Source organism: Lepidothrix coronata, unplaced genomic scaffold, assembly GCF_001604755.1.
Source record: "Lepidothrix coronata isolate B3197 unplaced genomic scaffold, Lepidothrix_coronata-1.0 Scaffold13, whole genome shotgun sequence".
In the NCBI taxonomy this organism is placed as follows: Eukaryota; Metazoa; Chordata; class Aves; order Passeriformes; family Pipridae; genus Lepidothrix; species Lepidothrix coronata.
The window spans coordinates 5681832-5704213 of record NW_016690193.1 but is presented as its reverse complement, the minus strand read 5'-3'; the positions used below and the strand labels follow the sequence as shown (position 1 = coordinate 5704213).

The window sequence follows — 22382 nt, the reverse complement described above, 5'->3', positions numbered from 1 at the left end:
TGCTTCCATTTTCTACACTCAGCAACTGCCTAGCCATACTTTCAAATTTCTTCTCATACATCTCTTCAACTCTCCAATATTTCTGTTGTTTTAATTTAAATTTGCTGCTGTTGACCTACAGCTTTCCCTAAACAAAGTCAGTTAATATATATTAAGTATAGATAATATATATTTATCTGCCTTTTATTCATTTTGTCTTAGTCTGTGCTAGAAGCCTAATAATAATCCTAACAATGCCTCTGTTGCCTCTGGTTCTCCTCCTCGCTTTCCACATTTACTGCCCAAACACTTAGCAAAGGCTACAGGAACCATTTCTGTGAAAAACGATACTGCAGGGCTTGATTTTAGAGTACTGCACTGAAGATGTGTAAAGAAAGTAAAGTGTTTTCAATGATATATCCTTTTGACTTCATCCTGACACAGAAAATATTTGATACCGTTTGCCTTATCCTGCCCATGACCTGTGGGCAGACCCACAGGTTTGATGCTTCCACCAGATTTATGGGTTTTCCCCTCCAGGGGATGGGGAGCAGTTGTTTGGGAAGGGAAGGCTTTTGGGATAGTGTAGGGCCATCCCATGCCCCTGAAGGAACTCGGCATCCATTCCTTGTCCCTCTGGCATGGAGGTGAGGAGGCCAAGGAGGACACAGGAACATGACATGACTCTTGGGGCTTGGACCAAAACACAGACCTAATTCCCTGTTTCTTCCAGGATTGGGCCACCTTGTCTAGGTTTGGTGTGATGGACAGGACACCTGTCTTTTGATGAAGACCTCCAAAGTACCTAAAAATGTGATGATCCTTTCTCACCTTTTACAAAATTCAGGCTGAGCAGTGCTCACTGCCAAGCTCAGAACCTGCCACTGCTCCAGAGTTGCAGCGTGTGTGCCTCTGCAGTGGGGCTCAGAAAGGCTTTGGCTGCAAAATCAGGGGAATAATGTGAGAAGAAAATGGGGAAAGAGGAGAAAGAATACCTGCTGCCTGTGCATGCAGACTGGCAAGCAGAGGGAATTAACTCCCCATCGCTGCCTCTGCTGATTCTGTGCTCCTCCTCACTTTCCACATTTACTGCCCAAACTAGTTACATTAGATTTTCCTTTAAAAACATCCAGAATGGAGAATTTTTTCCATGACCTCGTTCCCCACAAACATATGTACCTTATTTTTAACCTGAATTTATTTGGCTTCAATATTCAGTCATGAGGCATGACTATAGTTAGTCTATTAACTGCTGATACTTACAGATGGTAACAAATCTAACCTTGATTTTGCATAATTCAGATGATGAATCCAGGCTGACATATGAAGCCAAGTCAAATGTTCTTAAGAGTTTCTTACCTTTACATCATTATCTTTGTAAACCTAATTGATAATACATTAAAAAATTATATTCAGTTTGATTAAATCAATAAACACACATATCAGCTTTCATTTCACTGACCCATTTTAAATTTATTAGCTAACATGGGGTCAAATGATGTATAATATTAAAGATAATTAATACTTACAAATAATAATTATTAGTCAGCCCCCTGTATGCTATGCAATATTCTCCACTGATTGATGTCATACTTATAATTATTCATGTTTTGCCACTTAGCCTTTAAAAGTACTGGCACAAAGTTAGCTTCTTGCTGTATTTTGGAACCCTCCCAGTTTTAAAGGATTTATTAAAAAATCAACTTTAATGTTCCACAGTACTCATAGACCAGCTCTTCAAAAAATCCTAGATGCAACTTAAGCTGAAATGTCGATTGTAAAACATCTAACTTTAATAGCTATTGTTTAACATTCTCTTTAGCTACTGTGAATGAGAGCTATTTATTATTGGATTGAATATATCTGGCTTTTCCACAAACATAAAGCAGAATATTTGTTCAACACTTTTCCCTTTTCAGCTAATTCTTGATTCTTACAGCATCTCTACCTAGTATAGGACCATTACTCTTCTTACGAGGTTGTGTATTCTTGCTATATATGCAAAGTAACTTCCTATTGCCCTCAGTTATGCCAAGCATATATCTTTTTTCTTACCTACACCTATTATCTACATCTATTTTCTTGATTTCAACTTACATTAATTGCTATCACCTTCCACTTGCCAGTGAGAAGAAAAGAGACATGCTTGAAGCTGAGTTAGTTTTAAAAATTTGGGGAGTTTGTTTTCAATTGTGCTCTTTGATAAGTCTTAGGGTTTTTTTTTTCCATTAGTATAGCTTCACTTCTGGTCTGCAGCTGTTTTGAACAGTGTTAGATAGCTCACCAGCATAATTCGTATTTTTTGATTAAATTCTTCCAGCTAGATGAGATAGTTCTCAAATTTGTGAAATCTGACATTTCACAGAACCAAAAATACCAGGACTTGACTCAATTTGTTTTGTGCAGCTAGAATAAGGATCCTTTTCAACTGACTGTTCCTCCTGTGATCAAGTCCTCTTCATCCATCAGGATGAAGTGTAATAAAAAAGCCCTAATTTTCGACTCAAGAATTTTCGAGAGCAGAAATGTATTGTCCTTTATTCCCAGCAAAGCTTCAGACATGCTACAGCAGCCTCTCAAGCTCAGCACGTGTCCCTCAGGCTGACGTGCTGTCCTACTGTAATGCTGCATTCTCTGCCCTACACAGCACATCTTCCTTGCCACCTTTGCTGTTGCACCCAACCTCTTTTTGGCATGCGGATCTATGACAAATCCTGCTAGTTGTGTAAGAGTCTTCCATAGAAGATAAAGGAGGAGTTTTCTAACAAGCTCTGTCATTAATCTTTCTTGCACTTGTTTTGAGCTCTTCTCTTGCTCTTGTCATAATGATAGATGTAGATCATCAATAATATAATGATTGTTTAGTCAGACTGAGTATATTTTCCAGTGCAGCACAGCAAGAATTTGCTACCACATTCCAAATACTCCTTGCAAAGTACAGCAGAAAAAATATTAATGCATAAAATATCACAGTATCACAGCATAGCTGAGGTTGGCAGGGACCTCTGGGGATCATCTAGTCCAACCCCCAGCTCAAAGCAGACTGCTCGGGGTCTTTTTACAGCCATGTTTGGAATTATCTCCAAGGATGAATACATGAGTCACTGGAGCAGAAAGTACCTACTCTGTACCTGAAATGCTGTCAGGAACTATTAAAATAGGCTGCAGCCTGTGGTTTTGTGTACAAGGTAAAATGTAAAATGGGTGTCTGGTGGTTCTGCAATAAAAATTTCAGTCTGGAGTGCCACTCAAGGGAAAAAGACAATACAGGAAGATCAGGTCACCACAGGTCAACACCAATGGTCAGGTGTATTATAAATCAGTAGAGATGAACATAACCTATATTAGATTTCAGAGCCTAGATGTGCCTCTGACAAGACAAAGCAAGCAATAGCACCGCTTCTTTTTTAAAAATAACTGGGATTAGGGCTATTACCACCACTTGCATAGCGCTATTCATCATCTGCCAGAACCATTCTTTTAGCAAATGTTCTCTCCAGTCATTAGCACATTATCTGTGGGGGACAGCTTCTATAAATGGGCTTGATGAAAATGTGACTTTTCAAATCGAGGGGTGTTATAGTTAACAGGGCAATCTCTCCCTGTAATCACGTCAGCAGTGAAAGCAAAAAGAAACTGATTCATCTTCAAAACATTTCCCTTTTTGCTTGTTTTTCTCACTGTATGATGTTGCATTGCTAGGAAACACATGCGAACTCCTACTAAGGCTTCCCAACAAAAAGCCTCAACTGAAAGCAGTTATCACCAGGTTGCATAATTTTCTCCTCTACTTAGAACAGCATCTACTTGCAGCCGCTATGAGCTAAGGGAGCCAAGCTGTACTTTTTCATGGCTTTTTGTCTGTAAATGCATAGCCATTGCTGCTTCTAGAAAAACACATCAGAAGTGCTTATGTTGAATTTTCTCTTTTTTTTTTCTACAGATTCAGGGTTATCTTGACAGATAGACCTCTTGGCTTTAATCAGACAGTCATATTGATAAACCTCTGGGTTTAAAATGGCACTGACATTTCAAGGGTTTCTGTTGCAGGCAGCATGACTCATAAAGCATGGACTCGGGGTGTTGGCGAACACTAGCAACATGCAGCTTTTACATAAGCCAGTACCCAGGATTTGGTGGAGAGGAGAAACGGGTACACATCCATGGAAGCCTTCCTCGATCTTTAGGTGATTGGCAAATTGTGAGCTCTGTTTTCACCCTGACATCTTCACTGTCACTGTTGGTGACAGGAGCGCTGACTCTACTGACACAGTGCCGAAAGTGAAAACTTCTAGTGGACCCTTACAGGTTCTGCTACACAGGATCTCTTCTCCTAGCCTTCCATCATGAATTACATTAACCTTTCATGTTTAGGATATACTGAAAATTTTATCACTTTTCCCAATTTCTTGTCATAAATATGGAAAAATAGCTGCCTGTATTTTAAGTATTATCATGTGGTTTTGTTATGGTTGTTTTTTACTAATCAAACATGCCAGGTCTCCAAATCAGATGCCATTTTAGCTTTCACAAATGGACCAAGCACATGAAAAAAAGTTCTTTCATGAAGGCTAGAATCAGGAACGACTGATCACTCCACTTGCTTCCCTGTGCTCCCTCTGATCCCCCTCCCACCTAGGGCCTTCCTAACCCAGCAACTCCCCCGTACCTTACATACAGGCCCCTTCCCCAAATCTCCTGCAGAGACATCACCGCTGCAATGCTGCAAAAGCAGCAACAGCCCAACTTGCTGCTCAAGGAATGGTAGCAAACTGCCACGGTATTGGGATAGAGGGCATTTTACAGAGAAATAAAGTAATTTCTCTTTTAAAATTTGGTTCCCTTTTAATAACTTACAGATATATATCAGTACCATTCAGTTAATGTTTTATAATATGTAAGTGCTTCATTTAAACTGCAGAAACACTTACAAATGGAATTATTTATACTCTCTGTTTTTTCCCACTTGGAGTTTTTTGCTTCTATGTCTTTTCTGTTGGCTTTACTTTTGAGTCACATCTGGTCTATCCACTGTTTCAAGCTGACATTTCCAGATACACCCTCAGTCACTTTTGCCTAAGTACCATCTCCTATGTGGAAAATGAACATCCTCGAATATTTCTACAGGATGCATACTCATTTCAGGGTGCAGTTCTAAGTTGTCCTTTTTCTTTAGTTGTCCTAAAGCTACACACCAGGTCACCCAAGTCTTTCCAGACATTTAACAAAGTATTTTCTTTTTCCTCTCACACAATCCTATATGACCCTGATGAGAAACAGCTCCTGAAGTTCTGGTACAGCACTCTGGCCTCTTTTTGTTTCGTATTCTTTATACCTTTCAACATACAGTTTTTTTCCATTACCTGTTTCTTTAATGTTTCTGTCCCTTGCATATTTGCCATATGACGAACGCATTCTCTACTTGATCACTGCTAGGTCTGTATGGGAGCAATCCAATTTTCCTGAGGCAGGCCTAGTTTTGGATTAGGAGTCAGAACTACCAAAAGATTTACACCTGCTTTGATTTAGGACTTTAGTACAGGCTTTTGCATGGCTGAGAACTTTCAAAGTACTCCTACACAGTAGCTGGTTCAGAGAGGGAGTTTTCAGTTAGGCAGATTTATAGCTTTCAAATGTATAAAATGTAGCATCACCATCCTGCCACATCCTGATGTCAAATGATTCATTGGTCTGGGACCTTTTTCTATCTCAGCCTGGTCATCTTCCCAGAAATTACCAGCCCAGGATACCTTTCCTCTGGCAGGTTGTGTTTCAAAGCAGGCGGATGAATTCCAGCTGGATGACTAGTTATGAGCCACTCAGCCATGTGACCGACTTTTATAGCAATGAATACCTATTTTCACCATGTCTTGGTAAACAATTTTTTTGTAATTCTCTGTATAAAGATCATCAGAAGGTATTGGAATGTTAAAGGTCTCTCATAACAAACTGGGAAGACCCTGAAAAGTGCAGGTCAAACATGAAAAGCTGACGCTGACATTTCAAGATTGTGGAGGGGAGGCACTATGAGATCTTGGAAGGCAGACTGAAGTCTAAATTCTCAGAACCTTCAGCTTGCTGCTAGACACCAGTCATGGGGAATGTTGCTGAACTTCCATGGACAGTGATTCCCCTTCCTCTAAGTCTTAAAATCCACTGTACACTCAGTGCCTTCTTGAAAAAAAAATAAAAGATGTAAGAACAACAGACATAATAAAAGATATAGTTTTGTTCCCTGTATAGGTATGACAACAGCACCTGAAAGGGTGTACACACCAAGGAGAATCAGTAATTTAGCAATTCACACTACTGAAAAACTATAATTTTTTGTTAAATTTGCCATTGATCAAGCTGAACACTTAGCACTTTTTAAATACTTGGAATAGAAAAATATATTTTGTGCTGCTTTGCTGGATTGCTGCAACTATTTTGTCACAAGAAACAGTTGAATTTGGGACCTGCAAATTGCTGAACACAAAAATATCACATTCAGTTCAGGGAAAGCAAATCTATAGCAGAGCCATATTTCTACTCAGTTCCCATGTTGCCTGGGCTTGGAGAATTACTTGTGACACAAGTCAAAGCAGTCATGGAGTTACTCTGAGCTGAGTCTAGCTGCCTGCCAAAACAGTTCCCAGAGATTCTTCTGCCAGATGAGAATTATGGTAAAGTGCACTGCCCTGCAATACCTACAGCTCTTCTGGACTGGGGGTAATTAGTTATCAATCCCAGCTTGATACTAGGACAGGGTTTTGGCCACTCTGGCATAAACTACTTCTTCTTTAAAGAAAGATCAAAGTTAAATTGTACCAATAGTATCACTTGGATCTGGCCTTAAAGCTTTACTTTATACAAAAAATTGCTGAGTCATTGAAAAGGACAAGCCAAATTCATACTACACATACTGTAGCATAATGTATTTTCTTCTGCAGAATAAATGTCAAATAAATATCACTGAGGACCGAGGGCAGTTGGCCTGGGATGTCTGATAACTCTTGGAGCCCAAACAAGGACTTCTACAGTAACAGGAATACAGCAACATGATAGAAAACTTTGGCTTGAGCAAAGATGTATGTCATCTTTGTCCTTATAATGATATCTGACTGATTTACGCATAAACGCTATCTGGCTACAAAAGAAATGCAGGAACTGTTTGACAGACAAAGAGACCTGACTTTTGTTTATAGATGCCAAGACTTTTGGATTCCTGGCTTCACAGATGCTTGACATACAATGCAGTGCAGCTGTGGCTATCCGGAGGAAAGCAATGAGCTGGGTGTTATTTGAGTATGGTCTCAGCAAATACTGTCTAAGAGTTCTGTCCTCTGAATAGTTACAGTTTGACAGCTGCTATTTATTATGAGAAAACTAACAACTGTAAAGTTGCTTGCTACTTTATTTACCTGAAGCTTAGCAGCAACCATGGTGCTAGGATATTAAAAGACAAATTTTTCATTTAGTACATCTGACCCCAAATCACTAGGGACCAATTGGTCACGTTTCTAGTCATTAGTTACCAGCACATTTTTAATGTCTTGGCCACTTCTAAAATTAAGCACTATTCAAAACTATTACCAGAGTATACTCCTGGAATTGTTTTAATAGAGGATAATGCTGATTTTGTGTACAGATCTTTGCAGCTCCTACCTGTAAAGTGCTGATGTGGACAGGAGTCCCTGTGCCATTCACAGTGTTCTTCTTGGCAGCATTTCCACCCTTCCCTTCCGCTTGCTCTGCCTTGGCAATCTTTGCTTTTTCGGCTTCAATTCTCTTTGGATTGTTTAGCATTACCTGAACCACAGCATACTCCACCAGGGATGCAAAGCCAAAGAGAAGACAAACAATCAGCCAGACATCTAAGGCCTTCACGTAAGACACTTTGGGAAGTTCAGCAGCAAGAGTGGTACATTCAGATGCCAAGCTGAGCACTGAGAAAATACCTACAAAAAGAAAAAACAACATATTGATTAAGAAAACTTCCTCTCATTGATACTGGCTGTGCTCTTCCTCTGAAACAGACAATAGTGAATGATGTTTTGTAACAGTGAATGGGACTTCACAATGTGGTTGGTGTAGCAGGTGTACAAAGTGCACATGCCTTCGGTTCATGAACATATTAAACTGAACACTTATGTAGGATATTGCAGTTAATGGTGAATTATTAAGTATCTTCATTTTATAAACAGAGAAACAAGTAAGTGAGGCTAAACTGGTTGTTGTGGTTTTCGTGCCCCAACACACAGCTGGGAAATGAATGGGCTTTCCAAAGACTTATCTTACAATGTGCAAGTCTGGGAAGGTGGAAATGAAATATATGACTCTTAAACCAAAAGACTCCAAGTCCTTTAAATTAGACTACCATTGTCCCAGAAATCTGAACTGTGCTGCAGCAGGAGCAATTCTCTGAATGACCTGTTCACGGGTGTGATATTCAAACCTTAGGTGAAAGGGAAATTTTGCTGAAGAGCAGAGCTGTGTGAGCACATCACAAAGTCTGTGTTCCTGATTCACTGTGAAGATGAAAACACCGAGGTGACTGAGGGTCTACAATCATTTCCTATTTGAGCTTCCAGGACCTAGAGGAAGCTTTCTAGATAAAGGGCACTTCATGAAGCCCTTATCATGTACAAAAACGCACATGTGCAAAGGCTGTTGAAAGGTCACACTCATTGTGGATTTCAACAAGCGTTTCTCCTAATAAGGCTTCCAAATGTCATCATCCACACAAGGCTCACATCCCAAGAGATAAAATACAAGCCTGATCTCACAGAAAGATTTCTCACAGGGTCCTATGAAAAGAGAACAGTAGTATGAACAGCTACTTTTGGAAAAAGCTAACTTTAGAAATGGCTGTCAAGGGGGAAAACTTAGTTCAACCTCCAAGTTCAGAATGCCCCATTTTGGTTTTGTGAATGCTAATGATAAAAAGCTTTACTTATGGGTGGACAGTTTAATGAAATATAATTGACATCCATAGAAAATGTTGGTCAAAAAGAGATATTCGGTTAGTCTCAACTACATTTCTTATACTGGTCACATGTGCTATCCAAAGCATAAAAAATTTTGTCATTCATAGGGAGATAATTTTCTTCAGATAGATTTTAAGTAACTGAGGATGTGAAAATATTAATTATATTGAAAATATCTGTATTTGCCTATGAAAATATTCAATTCTAGTTGATCATAAACAACACATTCTTTTGCTACTGTTCCTATTTGGATTTCAGTAAAATTGACATGATACTTTATCTGGCATTAATCTCAAATGGGCAATTCACTAGCTGCTAAAACACTGAAGCGTAAAGAAATGTTTACAGTCATGCAATTTTAAACCACAGAATTTTATGATGTTTTATTTATAAATATCTAGTATTGATGGATCACTGCAAAGTTGGATTTTTTTTTGTCCATGGCGATAATACAGAATGGGCAGATGCGTTACCTCAGAACAGAATGATATGGTAAATACTAAACAGACAATCCTCAGTGTCCACTCTGGCTTATTTTCCATCTATTGTATCTGAAGCATTAAGGTACAAACGTGCCCATAAGGATAGAAAGTAAGCATAGAATACTTCTTTAAAAAAAAAATTATTTTCACTTGCCAACACCTGCTGGCTGGGGATGGATCACAAAAAACCTTCAATAAGAAGTACAAATAAGGCTGTACTGCCTCTTAACATATACAGGACACATCTGCCTATGTCCAGCATGCTGTTTGAATAACCCTTACCCTGAATAACCAAATTAACCAATGATATGGACTGGCTCAACATCTTGGATATAGCAATTTTTTCCTACTGACTTTAGAAGTGTTTAGTATCTTAATATGTGAGTTTTACTATCATGCCTGGTGCCAAAAAAAATTGTACACCAACTTTTTAGACCTTAAAATACTATATCTTACATTATTGGATTGAATTCTACAGAACTAACTTAGAAGTTCTAGTAGCTGAAAATATTTTTGTGGAGCTTTCATTGTTCATGAATTTTCATCACTCATTTCAACTGAGGCCATGGTGACCAGCAGCTAATTCCATTTTTCTGGATTCTTACAATGAAAGGTTCATTCTCAGAGTCTAAGAAGCTTCTAGGTTTTCAAGGTAACAATAAAGTGAGACAGAAGCACATAAATATTCTATTAAGCAACCATTTGCTGCCTGATGAGAGTTGGCATGGCCTTGGAGACCCTAGTACCAGAGCTGTACTCTGGCAGCAGCTGCACTAGGTGCCTACCTAGCACAGTCCAAAGCTTAAGGCTGAAATGTGAGTGAGGAGCATGAAGAAATAAACTGAAAGATTATTTATTAAAAAAAAAAAGGGGAAACAAAAAAATCTCTCCTTTTCTTCTTAGGGAGCACTAAAGAGAAGGGACCTAGAGCTCCTTCCTCCACACTTGCAAAGTAAAGGGAAAGCTGGCATTTTTAGGAAATACCTCTTCACTTTTTCCCCTAGTGTGGCATCCCTCTTGATGACAAAATTTGATTTTATCAGTACGGTTAGTTAGCTTCCAGTCTAAAGCATGATTGTACAGAGCTACTATTTTAAAAAATGACCTACAGTAACATGTAAATGTCTGAAAATGCCAGTTCAGCATAGCATTTCAGCACATGCCAGAGAAATAAATCTCCCTTTTTTTGAATCTAACCAATTTACTGACCTCAGCACTATCTCCTGACAGTAAATTCCACAGGTTAATTATGTGCAGTAAAAAATAATATTTTCTGGTTTACATTGCTGCTTTAAAAATGCCTGGGTTTATCTTACTAATGTTATTGAAAAAGCTAATATTCTGACTTGCTTTCTGTTAAATTTGATATCTCTAGTACATTCTCTTCTCTCATTAATCTCCATAAACTAAAAGACATCATCTTGCCAATCCATCTTCATATTAGAGTTGTAACATATATCTTTATGCCTTTCCTTTGAAACCCTACAGTTGTTACAAATTTATAAAATAAATGACTAGAACTAAGACAGATCTGAGGACAAGAGTGATGAGTGGCGAGTGGTGCGTGCCTGGCCGGAGACCTAGCTGTCCTTTGTATGGGGGCAACACACCATTGATCAGTATTCCAAGCTTTTAGTTACCCTGTTGTACCCCCACCTTCACTCTGGACCAATGCTTCATTCTGCTAGGCCACTGTGGGTGGACAGAAGTCTGACATCCGTCAGATCCCTATAGCTCCAGGGAAGATCTTACTCCCTTTGGGGATAACACAGCACTGAAGGAAGGAAAGGACTTTTTTTCAATGGATGCTGGCATCCTTTCCACCTGTAAAGAACAGCAGAGTCCTGTGTCAGGCTCAATAAAAGGTGAAACACCAGCATCGAATTAGAAAGAAGCATTCAGTGATATCAGCCTTTATGTTGCTCAGCCACAGCTGTCCAGATCCCAGTCCTTCGTGGATTTCTCTACCACCAGATGATTTAGTTGGGTGAAATGAAACAGGTATAAAGAGGGCTTGCAATTTAGTTAGTTCTTACACAGATATAGGCCTTTTTTTTTCAAAGAAACATAAATCCTCTTCCCAGAACAACAGTCTATAAAAACGTAATTCTGCTTACTGGCTTGCCATGTGTTTTGTACTCCTAAATCACCTGGAAACTTCTGAGATGCCTTGCCATGGGGAGCAGTAGCCCACAGCACTTAATTCTAGGGATGACTGCATTAAGATATTAGTAGATAAATCTGAAGTAGCTTCTCACATGATGACATCTGTATCTAGCCATTGGTAACAATTTTTTTGGGCTAGATATCATTCATTTGACACACAAATCTTAATCTTGCCATATTTCAAGGTCAACTATCTTCAAGGATGTAGCTAGAAGAGTTAGTTTGTTGCTCTCCTGAACACTGGAGAAACATAAATCTTACCCTAGTGAAAGTATTAACAACCTTCATTACTAAATACTGACTCAGATAAAGAATGGTCAGATTTGGAGGGTTTTTTTGCTTCTCTGGGGATTCAGGAAAAGTCACATAACTAGGCCAATAGTATTGTTAAAAATGAAGCATTTCAGAAATGCTAATACATAAAAGGAGCCAATAAACGCTTACAATGAATGAAACAAATAAAAAATAAATAAGCATGCATATTTAGTCACAAAGACATCTGTGTGACATGAATCAGCACTAAGACTCTTATAAATCTCCTATGTAATTAATAAGCCTTTCTGGTTTGCTATGTGAAGCATTGCATCACAGAAATGGCAATACAGCTTGGTTTCAATCGTATTTGAATTTCCTATGTGAAAAATATTTCCAGTTCCTGTTTCATTCTTTTTAATTTAATGCATCTTACATTTTCCCCATTCTTCTTCTCTTAAAATGCTCTCTTAATGTTTCACATTATGGAATGCATCCTCGCGACTTTTCAAGCTAAAAGATTGTATTTGTTACTTGCCATGAAACTAAAAACAGATTGAGACTCCTCTCCAAGTAACTACTAATATTTTTAAAGGTCAAAAGAAAAAAAAGCTTCTTTGTATTCTGAAATAGAGCTCTAGAAAAAAGATAGACTGAATACAATGTGGTTTACTTCATTTACAGCAAAGTAGCCAATTGTGGCTCACAAACCAGAAGTAGAGCTCCAGCCATGGTTCTCCAGATTTTAGAATAGAACAGACTATTTGAGTTTGATGGGAACTTCAAAGATCATCCAGGCCAACTGCCTGACCAATTCAGGGGCTGACCAAGAGCTAAAGTGTGTTAAGGGCATTGTCCAAATGACCCTTAAACCCTGTCAGGCTTGACCACCTCTCAAGAAAGCCTGTTCTTTACTGTTTCTCAGTAATCCAGTCTGAACCTCCCCTGGTGCAGATTTGAACCATTCCCACTCATCCTGTCACTGGACACCAGGGAGAACATTCCAACACCTCCCTCTCCACTTCCCCTCCTCAGGAAGCTGTAGAGAGCAATGAGGTTGCTCCACAGACGCCTTCTCTCCAAACTAAACAAACACAGAATACTTAGACACTCCTCATGGACACACCTTCCAGTCCTTTCACCACTTTACTGTCCTCCTCTGAATATATTCAAGGACCTTCACACCCTTCTTATTTTTGGGGGGGTTTGCAGCTCTGCTTTTCTGTCATATCACTGGAAGAAGAGTCATGGCAGATTACCTGAGATGAGAGCAATGGAGCTCAGGCCAGGGGGTATGTGGATGCTTTTCCACATAAAAAACTCTGTTCCTGCTCCAGCTCACTCCTAACACAGAGATTTTAGTTACTCACTACTGCAAGACTCTGCAGATCACAGACACAAATTGGTAAAGTGACGTGGCAGGTCCTGACTCCAAGGGTCTCCAGAGCTCATCGGCACACATTCAATGCACACGAGGCTGCACAGGAGTCATGTCCTGTGGGGTTGTGGAGATTCCAGTGTGCTTAAGAGGTTTCTGAGGAAGACAGGCAGCTGGAGGGATTCTGCAACTGCACCACTGAGATCTTAAAAACAGATGCACTAAAGCTCCTGGGACATGGCAAAGATTTGGAAAGTATGGGCTTGGGCAGGTGGGAGTGCCAGGCAAAAGGGGAGCACGGGGAGGCCAGAGCGTGGGGAATGGAATCCAAATAGAAGAGTCAAGATGGAAGAGCCTGGTTCCTCATTTCACTGGGGTCAGCAAGTTTGGCCACCTCAGAACTGGAGTCCCATGTACAATACAATTAGCCAAGATAATAATGGTTTTAGTAACTCTGCGTCCTACTATTTCATAATAAATTAAGGGCCTGCCTACTATGTTGTGCTGACCACATGCGGTTGAAGTACTCTCATGAACTGAGTCTCTAATGAAATAAAGCCAAGCAGGTAACAAGAATACTAGTTATGTTCTGGACATCATTATGTTTCTATTAATCTTCAGAAAAGCTGTTCCAATAGGTAGCTTTTTAGAGCCTTACTTATCATCCTGCTTTCCTACCGATTATTCAAATGTTCAAATTTCTATAAACCTCATATTGCCACAGTGTTTGCAGCATCACCTGTACATAGATAAGGTCAGATTTGTCCAGGTTGAGAGGAGCAGACACAGTGTACTTGTCACACAAATGCTGGAACTACTGTCAAGTGAAGTCTTAATGTGGAGGTGGATTTTAGAAGACTAGGAATGAGGAGATTTCAGTGAAAATGATGAGCAAATAATGGAAGTGAAGTTGCTTTCAGGGTCCAGTGTCATGTAGTCAAAGCAACTCAGAACGGTGTTAAAGCGGATTGTGACATATGTGAAAACACAGGTTACCCAGCGGGACTCTTGCAGCACTTGCGTCAGGATTGATCCAAAATGACAGCCAGGATAGAACAACAATTAGCAGTGTAGGAGCATAAACACCCATCATGTAAAATCCAACTTGTCTTCTTAAAGTGAAGATTACTTCTACACAAGTGTAATAACCTTTAAAGAAATAAACACATTAATGTTTAACGTGTTTTGCAAGTGAACCTCTGATTCATATCTTCCAGGCCTTTTTCTATTTAAGAGCAGAAGTTCAATTATTCAATTGTCTTTATAAATTCAAAGAGTTTAATTTGAAAAAAAAATTTAAAACACAGATCTACATAACCACAAAGTGTGGTCAGGCTGCAGTATTATCGGTGCTCTATAAGGAACCCTCCATCTTCTCAAAGCACATCAGTAGCAGGAAGACAAACTGACTCTCATCTTGATGCTGGCTTCAAGATGCAGTATGCAATCCAGATAAAAACCACGGAGTCTAGCAGTCCTACTAGCTTAAGCTCACCTGAAAATCCTACTTAGCATTAATTTGTGCAAAAGGTGGAATTCGGAAATATTAATCTAGAACGTTTAGAATGGAAAGAGGGGATCTGAATTTGATTCTAATCAGATTTCCCCCGTACTGAAAGATGATATAGGTGACTTCTAAAATTGGTACAGACTTTTTAAAACAGGCTCTAGAAAAGCTGTAAATTTTGCAAACAAGGAATACTGCAAAAAATCTTTTAAAATGAGTATCTAAAGCACACAAAATATTTCAGAAGATATCTGTTTAAGATAATTCAATAAAAAATAAGGTTGTAGTACAAGAGGTTTTGCTGGAGATAACAAATGTATCAAGAAATCTGATAGCCAGAAAATAAATTCTGTTCATATTTTCACTCAATTAGCAGAACTGGCATTTTTATATTAATAGAAACACAACAGTGTTGTAAAAAAAAACCTTCAGAAACTATTCTATCACAAAGAAAGAGCATTCCTATGTTATATTACAACAACTTCAAAATTCAGATTGGACCATGTTTATCAATCCAGTTGGTGCAAAGCTAATTTAGAAGCTAGAATCTGTCAAAAAGTTCTCTATTTATCGTCCATATTTTATCAAGTAAGTGCTGTACAATGACATAAAAGAGCTGTTTAGGCATACAAACACCAAAACAACAAAATAATAAAACATTAAAGAAAAACATCCTTGTGTAGAAGACTAGTGTCTTCTCAGTACTGTATTTTATCGTCCATTCTATCAGTTTCAGTGTTCTGTTGGCTGAAAAGTTATCCCTCTATAATTTCTGAATAGTTTCCAGATACTTTTAGGTTTTGTTTTCAAATGAGGGATGACCTTCAAAATCATTGTTTGTGTTATGTAGGAAATGTATTCCATACGCCTTCATTTAAACAGTCTTTCATCAGACAGACTATAGTATCTATTGCCCTCACCATTCAGCTCACAAGGACCTTTCTGAATCTGTCACACAGTTGATGAATAACAAGCAATTTGCAAATATATATATTCAATTTATTGCCACAAAATCTCCCCAAATTTGGTGACCCTCTTTCAGCTTACTTATGATAAAATGTCAGTTGACAAAAATAAGCAGTAAAGATTGAGTTCTTTGCAATAGGCAGGAATCTACTACATAAGCCAAAATTTTAAAATTTGCTCCTTCATGCAACACTTCTCTTGATTATCTGGCAAAATCCATAGCTGAATTAATTTTAACTCTGTATGTGAAGGTATTTTTAAAATACCATCAACATAAGAATTTAAAGTAAATAAAAATGGAGTATTTAAAACACCTTTAAAAATACTTCAGAGTATTAAAATATTAAATATTCCTTTCACATTACTGAAGTATTAATTCCAGTTTTGATTATGAGATTAAATGGATATTCTTAACAGAAAGGATTTGCAATAAAAGAGTTGTGAAAACTTTAAAAAATTAATTTTTTAACTGATGGTTCTCTGTTCTTTCTTTAATGTTCCAAAGCACACACACATACACACAAAATGCGAGCATTTTACTGAGCATTTTGCAGAGTGTCATTTTAACTTGTGGTCACAAGCTGGTAAAACTTGAGAGAACACCACTGATTTTTCTTACATTCTTTTCTTTAAGGTCCCTAAAAATATCTAAAATATCTAATTTTGTTTAGACATTTAATTTCAGATTTAGGGCAAAAATCAAAATGATCATGATAACTTCAACAACAAGACAGCAATCTTGAGTATTTTCTTTTTGCCTCAAATAGAATGCAAGTTTTATAATTATCTAATTTGTATGGATTTCATTCAGGAAATGCAAGATGCAAGATCCTTTTCCTTAATTTTTCACTACTTCATAGCCTATTTATTTTCAGTAAATTCATTGTTTAATTAAGAAAGAAACATTTTCTCATTACTAAGTAAGTTTCTACCACATCCTGACTTAGATTTGAATGCAATCACTGCCAGTTGTTGGATGTGCTTTCACAAATGTAAAATTTTCTTGAAGAGAGCTAATTTCTTATTATTTACAAATGTTAAATCACCCGAGATGCTGAATTATGTAGTTAGGCTAAGAACTCACTCATTTTGCAGTTTGTAGACAAACTCCACTTCAATTTTTATTATCTCTTCAAGTTAAATTCTTAAATCTGAGATCTGCTAAGGTTACTTGAGATCTTTTCAGAGTTGAAATCAGGCTCAGGAGCAATCACAAGTAACAAGAGTCTCCACTTCAGCAGAACAGTCAACGAGAAACTTGCAAAGGGTCCTCAGAGGCTGCAGCACTACAGTCCCCCTCACTAAGTTTTAATGGGAGATTTATTTATATGATGCAAGGGCACTGCCTAAAATACACCTGCTGACTTCCATTCTTGTAGAAAGTTTTGTGGTTGCCACAGTATGTCAGTAGTTTGGATATAATCATAAGCAGGAACGAATCAAAGTAGAAAAGATAAATCATTAAAAGCCAGAGTACAGAAACCATTGGATAAATCTGTGCTCACATTCAGAAAATAATTGTAGGATTAAATAAATACAGGCAGAGAATTTTAAGCAGTTTTCTATAATGACAGACTTTCCAGAACACTTAGAGAAAGGAAGAACCTGCAGGGTGAAGCACTTGAAGTTACACTCTAATACTATCCATTTATGGAACAAAATTTGAACCAGAAAATCAGAATTTACCCACTTTGCTGCAACTGGCATGATTCTGTGTGAACACTCTTTCAGAAAGGTTAGACATTTACCAGCATAAACAGGTAATAGAACTATAAAAAGTGAATGCTGATAAGAAGATGATAAGATATGTAAACAAAACCAAAACAAACCTTTAATCCCATCTTCAGTTTAGATGTCTCTATATTTGAATTAGTTTGTAGTAATCACATATGAAAGTTACCATTATATAAACTACCTATTAGTTAAAAGTAATCTATTTTATCCCATGAAATGTAAGACATGGACTGGAATATTAACCATTAATTATAAACAGTAATTGAAGGAAGCTTAAAAGGGTTTTACGAAGGCAATCACTTAGATTACCTACCTGTGCCTTTGTAATACTTGGTACAGTTACCATATTCGATATCCTCCTTTTTAATATCAAACTGAGGCAGAGCAATTTTCTCTAGCTGTACAGGATCTCCAGACTGCCAGATAAACCGTAAGTCATCAGTTGTGTAACCAACTACAAGAACAAAATAATAATAATTGTTTAAAAAACCACCTCAATCAGACTAAACTCTGCAAGAAAATCTAGCATATGCATATTCCTTTCAGTCTTTTTCTTTCTAGTTCCTGTTCAAATAAATAAATACAAAAATTAAATAATTCAAAGCTGAATTTTTGCATAGGCCTAAATTAGGATTTGATGGGTGGAACATTACATTATCAGCTGACGAAAAGGTGTTTGTTACAGTTCGTACTGTTTAAACAAAGAAAGCAAAGCTCTATTCTCCACAGCTTTCAAGCCTCCATATTAATTCATACTCTACTTCAGTAAAGCATGAAAAATGTACTGAATTTTAACAGGACTCACGAATCCAAGTAACTTCAAAAGAATTTAACAACTCCATTACTGTGATGGATCTTGGGTTTTGTGTAAAACAGCCTCTCTGCTTATTTTTTCAGACTAAAAGCCCTGACTCATGAAAGCATTTCCATTCAGGAAATACTTGATCAGGAATTTGAGCAGATGTGTAGTCCTACAGAAATCAGTTCAGTGCCTTCATGACCTCCTGAGTATGGACAGACTTCAGCACACCTCTGAGTGTCTAAATCATGATATGTACACCACCACCGAGCAAGAGGCAGCGGAAGTTAGACTCACAATATTCAAGCATAAAGCAATATTGATTAAATGTTCATAATCAGAACCATGATTTTACATGCCATTTTTTTGCTACCTTTTGTTTATTAAAGATTAACTTAATTCAAACAGAGATAATGTGTGTTAGGTGGGAACAGAGATGAGAAAACATAAAAAAGATGGAGTTGGAATGCAGTCTTTTGCAGTTCAAAGCCCTTAAAAATGTTTAAACAGCCATTCTTTTCCTGGAGGCATTAGATTATTTTTTTTAACTTTTTAAAAGCAGCTGTAATTAAAAAAGTGAAACTGTTCATAAGGTTTCTATTGTGTGTCTATGATTCCTCACAATTTAATGAAAATCAAAATGTCCCAAAGCTCCATAAAGTAAGATAATATCAAAAAAATGAGTTGTTTTAATGCTTCATTCATAAAATCAGTCTCATCCCCTTCCAACACTTAGCATATCACAAAACTGCCAAGATCCTTTATGATAACAATTACTGGACAGTGAAATTTGTGTCTATAGAGAATGTGTAGAACTGGGGATCATAACTGTGGATATGAGAACAGCTCAGTAAAAACTGATGGCCTTTTTTGATTTTGAAATCTAGCAAGTAGAAACAAAACATTGATTTGAAAATAACCTAAGAAGAATAAAACTGCCAAATGCTAAAAGGGAAAGAACTGGAGGGGCAGACAGGAGGTCGTAGGTACCATTCTTACTTCTGACAACTGAATTAAAAGGTAGAAGAAAGCACACTGTCTTTCTAAAGAAGTAAATTCATGCTGAATTTGAATAAATCAACATAGCATGCATTTTAGTTCATTCTTGAATAACTATTCCTTGAAATGCTTTGAAGCAACCTGGACTGAGAAAGCTTGAGCAAACTTCTATTAATATTACTGTCTAATTCCAATTTAACCCCAAACTAATTTCCATTTACCATAAGAGTTTACTTCAGCTAATGTACACGTAGTGACGAGCAAAACTACTGTGGACATACTGCAATTCTAAAGATAAATGCAGGAAATCAAAAACTAAATTGAAAACTCTAATACAATTATATTATTATTATTATTATTATCATTATCATTATTATCATTATCATTATCATTATTATTACCCTTGTCCCCACTGGGATACCCTGCCCAGTTTTGATTAACCTTGCTCTTTCTTCACTTGTGACTTCCTTTCCCTAACCTCACCTTTCCCACCAGAGCTGGTGGAGTAAAAGTTGAACAAGTTTTTGTGTTCCAGCAGGAACAGGCTGGAGCAAGTCACCTTCCTTCTCTCTGCTCCATACTCATCCTTATTCAGGAAAACAGAATTACTATGAAAGTGGGATCACCAGGGATTGAAGTGTTGGAAAAAGGCTATAGTTGAGTAAACACTCGTGTACTTGGGGTACGAGAAAGAAGATGGATTTTAGAAACATTTTGTCTGCATGATGCCCTTCAGAGATGAGACCTGTATGCCCCATCATAAGACTAAATCACCTGGAGACCAGGGCAGGATTGGTAAGGAACAGACGCCTGACTACAGCCACAACACATCTTGAAAGCACTTTCAAAACATTTCACCCTAACTGATATCACTGCTTTGGCATCAAATACTTTTCCTTTGGTACCATATTAAAGGGGTTTCAAGCAATACCATGCATCATCAATGCAAGGGGATAAATTGGGTCCTAACAACCTCCAAAGCAGCACAGGTTATGGAAGTTAAAACTACCTGAGGAAGCCATTCTTTTTTTCCAAATGATATGTGTTTCCATTTGACTAAGTTTATTGTAAATGTTTTTATAAAACTCCTCAATTGTCATTATGGTTGATAGCAAAAGCTAAAACCAAGAGTGCACAGTGCCATAAGTGTAAGAAATATCTTTGATAGGGAAATGTACATTGGTAGGAACCAGTGAGTATCAGTTTCACAGTTCATTAAAAATGCTGACATGAACAATACAGAACTGATAATTTTTGTTTGATTCTCATGCATGCCTAGAAGAGAACTGTTTTTATGCACAGAATAATTTACATACAGCTTTCCAATTGCATCTTGCAGCGCTGTGTATCCATAGGAAACAAGGTCAAGTCCAAAGGGCATGACAGAGTAATAGACAACCTGAAAATACAGAAATGGTATTTAAAAACAGTGTGAGCTGCCATGTAAGTAGTAGATGGTCATAAGAAAATAAAAATCACAGGCATTTGATTTTCATCTTCTAAAATAGCAGAAACAAAATTTAAAGTTATAATTAGCAGTTTGAAATGGAGATCTCTTGTATAAAATAGGGGAAAAAATTGTAGAGGGCTTTAAACACAAAATAGTTCACAAATTAGAGAATTACTAATACAAGATGAAATACATATAGGTCATAAGAATAACCTAACCAAATGTCCATACAGAGCAGAATCCTGTCTCCAGCAGTGGCCAATGTCAGACCCCTAAAAAAGAATATGATACCATGGCAATCTGGAAATGTTATTTTTCCAGATATTCAGCAACATCCCAAAAATTGCATCTCAAGGACTCCCTAAACCAGAAGTGATGCTTCAGTATTTAAGGGACCTTGACAGATTTTTTTGTCTCCAAGAAGCTATTTTGATTCTGGTTGCTTTTTGGAATCTGTATCCTGGTTTTGGCTGGGACAGAGTTAATTTTCTTCCTAGCAGCTGGCACAGTGCTGTGTTTTGGATTCAGTATGAGAATAATGTGGATAACACATTGATGTTTTGGTTGTTGCTCAGTAGTGCTTACCCTAAATCAAGGACTTTTCAGTTTCCATGCTCTGCCAGTGAGCAGGTGCACAAGAAGATGGGAGGCAGCAGGGAAGGGATGGTCAGCAGGTGTTGAGCAATTGTATTCTGCATCACTTGTTTCTCTTGGGTTTTATGTCTCTCCCTCCCTCTCCTTTTTATTACAATTAATATTAGCATTATGACATCTATTATTTTGTTTTACTTTGCTTCAATTATTAAACTGTTCTCAACTCAAGACTTTTATGGGCTTTCTTTTCCTGCTTCTCCTCTCCATCCCACCAGGGCCAGGGGCAAGGGGGAAGTGAGCAAGCAGCTATGTAGTACTTAATTATCAGCCGGGGTGAAAGGATGACACTATGTAACCTTTAACATGCACATCATCTTGCAGCAAAGAACATCATAGCTTAGCTGCACACACTCTAATAATCTCCTTATATATATCCTGAGTCTGTTTCATAGGTCTTTTACTGGAAAAGAAGGCAAAAAAATCAATGTCCATCCATTCTCTCTGTGCCATTTGTGATTTAGAGATCTCTGTGTCACCACCTCAATTATCTCGTTCTTTCCAGCGTGAAAAGTTCTGCTTTGCTCAGCTGTTCCGTGCCTTCGACCATCCTTGCCTCCTTTCTTCCCACTGGGAAGACCAGAATTGCACTTTGTATTCATGATCCAAGTGTAGCAGTCATTTATGAAGTGGCATAATATTCTCTTTCACCCCTAATACTTCCTAGAATTTAAATCACTTTCTCAAACAGTACTGAGCTATAAGCTGACATTTTCATACAATCAGCTGTTACTACTCACAGATAATTTTCTTAGCTGATAACCACCTCAAAACCAATCAGGTTTTATGTGATGTTACAATAATTTTTTTCCTCATGCATAATTTTCAGTTATTTACTTTGAATTTCATCTCATGCTTTGTTGCCTGGTCATTTGATTAATTTGTTGTTCTTATGTTGTCCCTTACCTTTACTGTTCTGTATATTTTGGTATCATCAAAAGCACTTGGAAATTCACAGTTTTCCAGATGATTTATGTTGAAAGGCACAAAACCTAGTTGAAACTTTTTTTGTGGGACTCCACTGTTTACTGTCCCTGATGTGAGCACTAG

The 22382-nt window shown here is 37.7% G+C and overlaps 1 protein-coding gene across 4 annotated transcripts in view; it reads right to left on the bottom strand.

Annotated features, from left to right (window-relative positions):
* GLRB (glycine receptor beta) overlaps positions 1-22382 on the bottom strand; it is a 50771-nt gene that overhangs the window by 5432 nt on the left and 22957 nt on the right. For 3 of the 4 annotated variants that reach the window (XM_017805917.1, XM_017805918.1, XM_017805919.1), the window contains exons 6-9: positions 20548-20630; positions 17747-17887; positions 14223-14375; positions 7627-7919 (exon numbers count right to left, since the gene is read on the bottom strand). In XM_017805917.1, the coding sequence (XP_017661406.1) occupies positions 7627-7919; positions 14223-14375; positions 17747-17887; positions 20548-20630 (670 nt within the window). The remainder of the gene's footprint in view (positions 1-7626; positions 7920-14222; positions 14376-17746; positions 17888-20547; positions 20631-22382) is intronic. The other variant, XM_017805920.1, reaches the window with a different exon arrangement.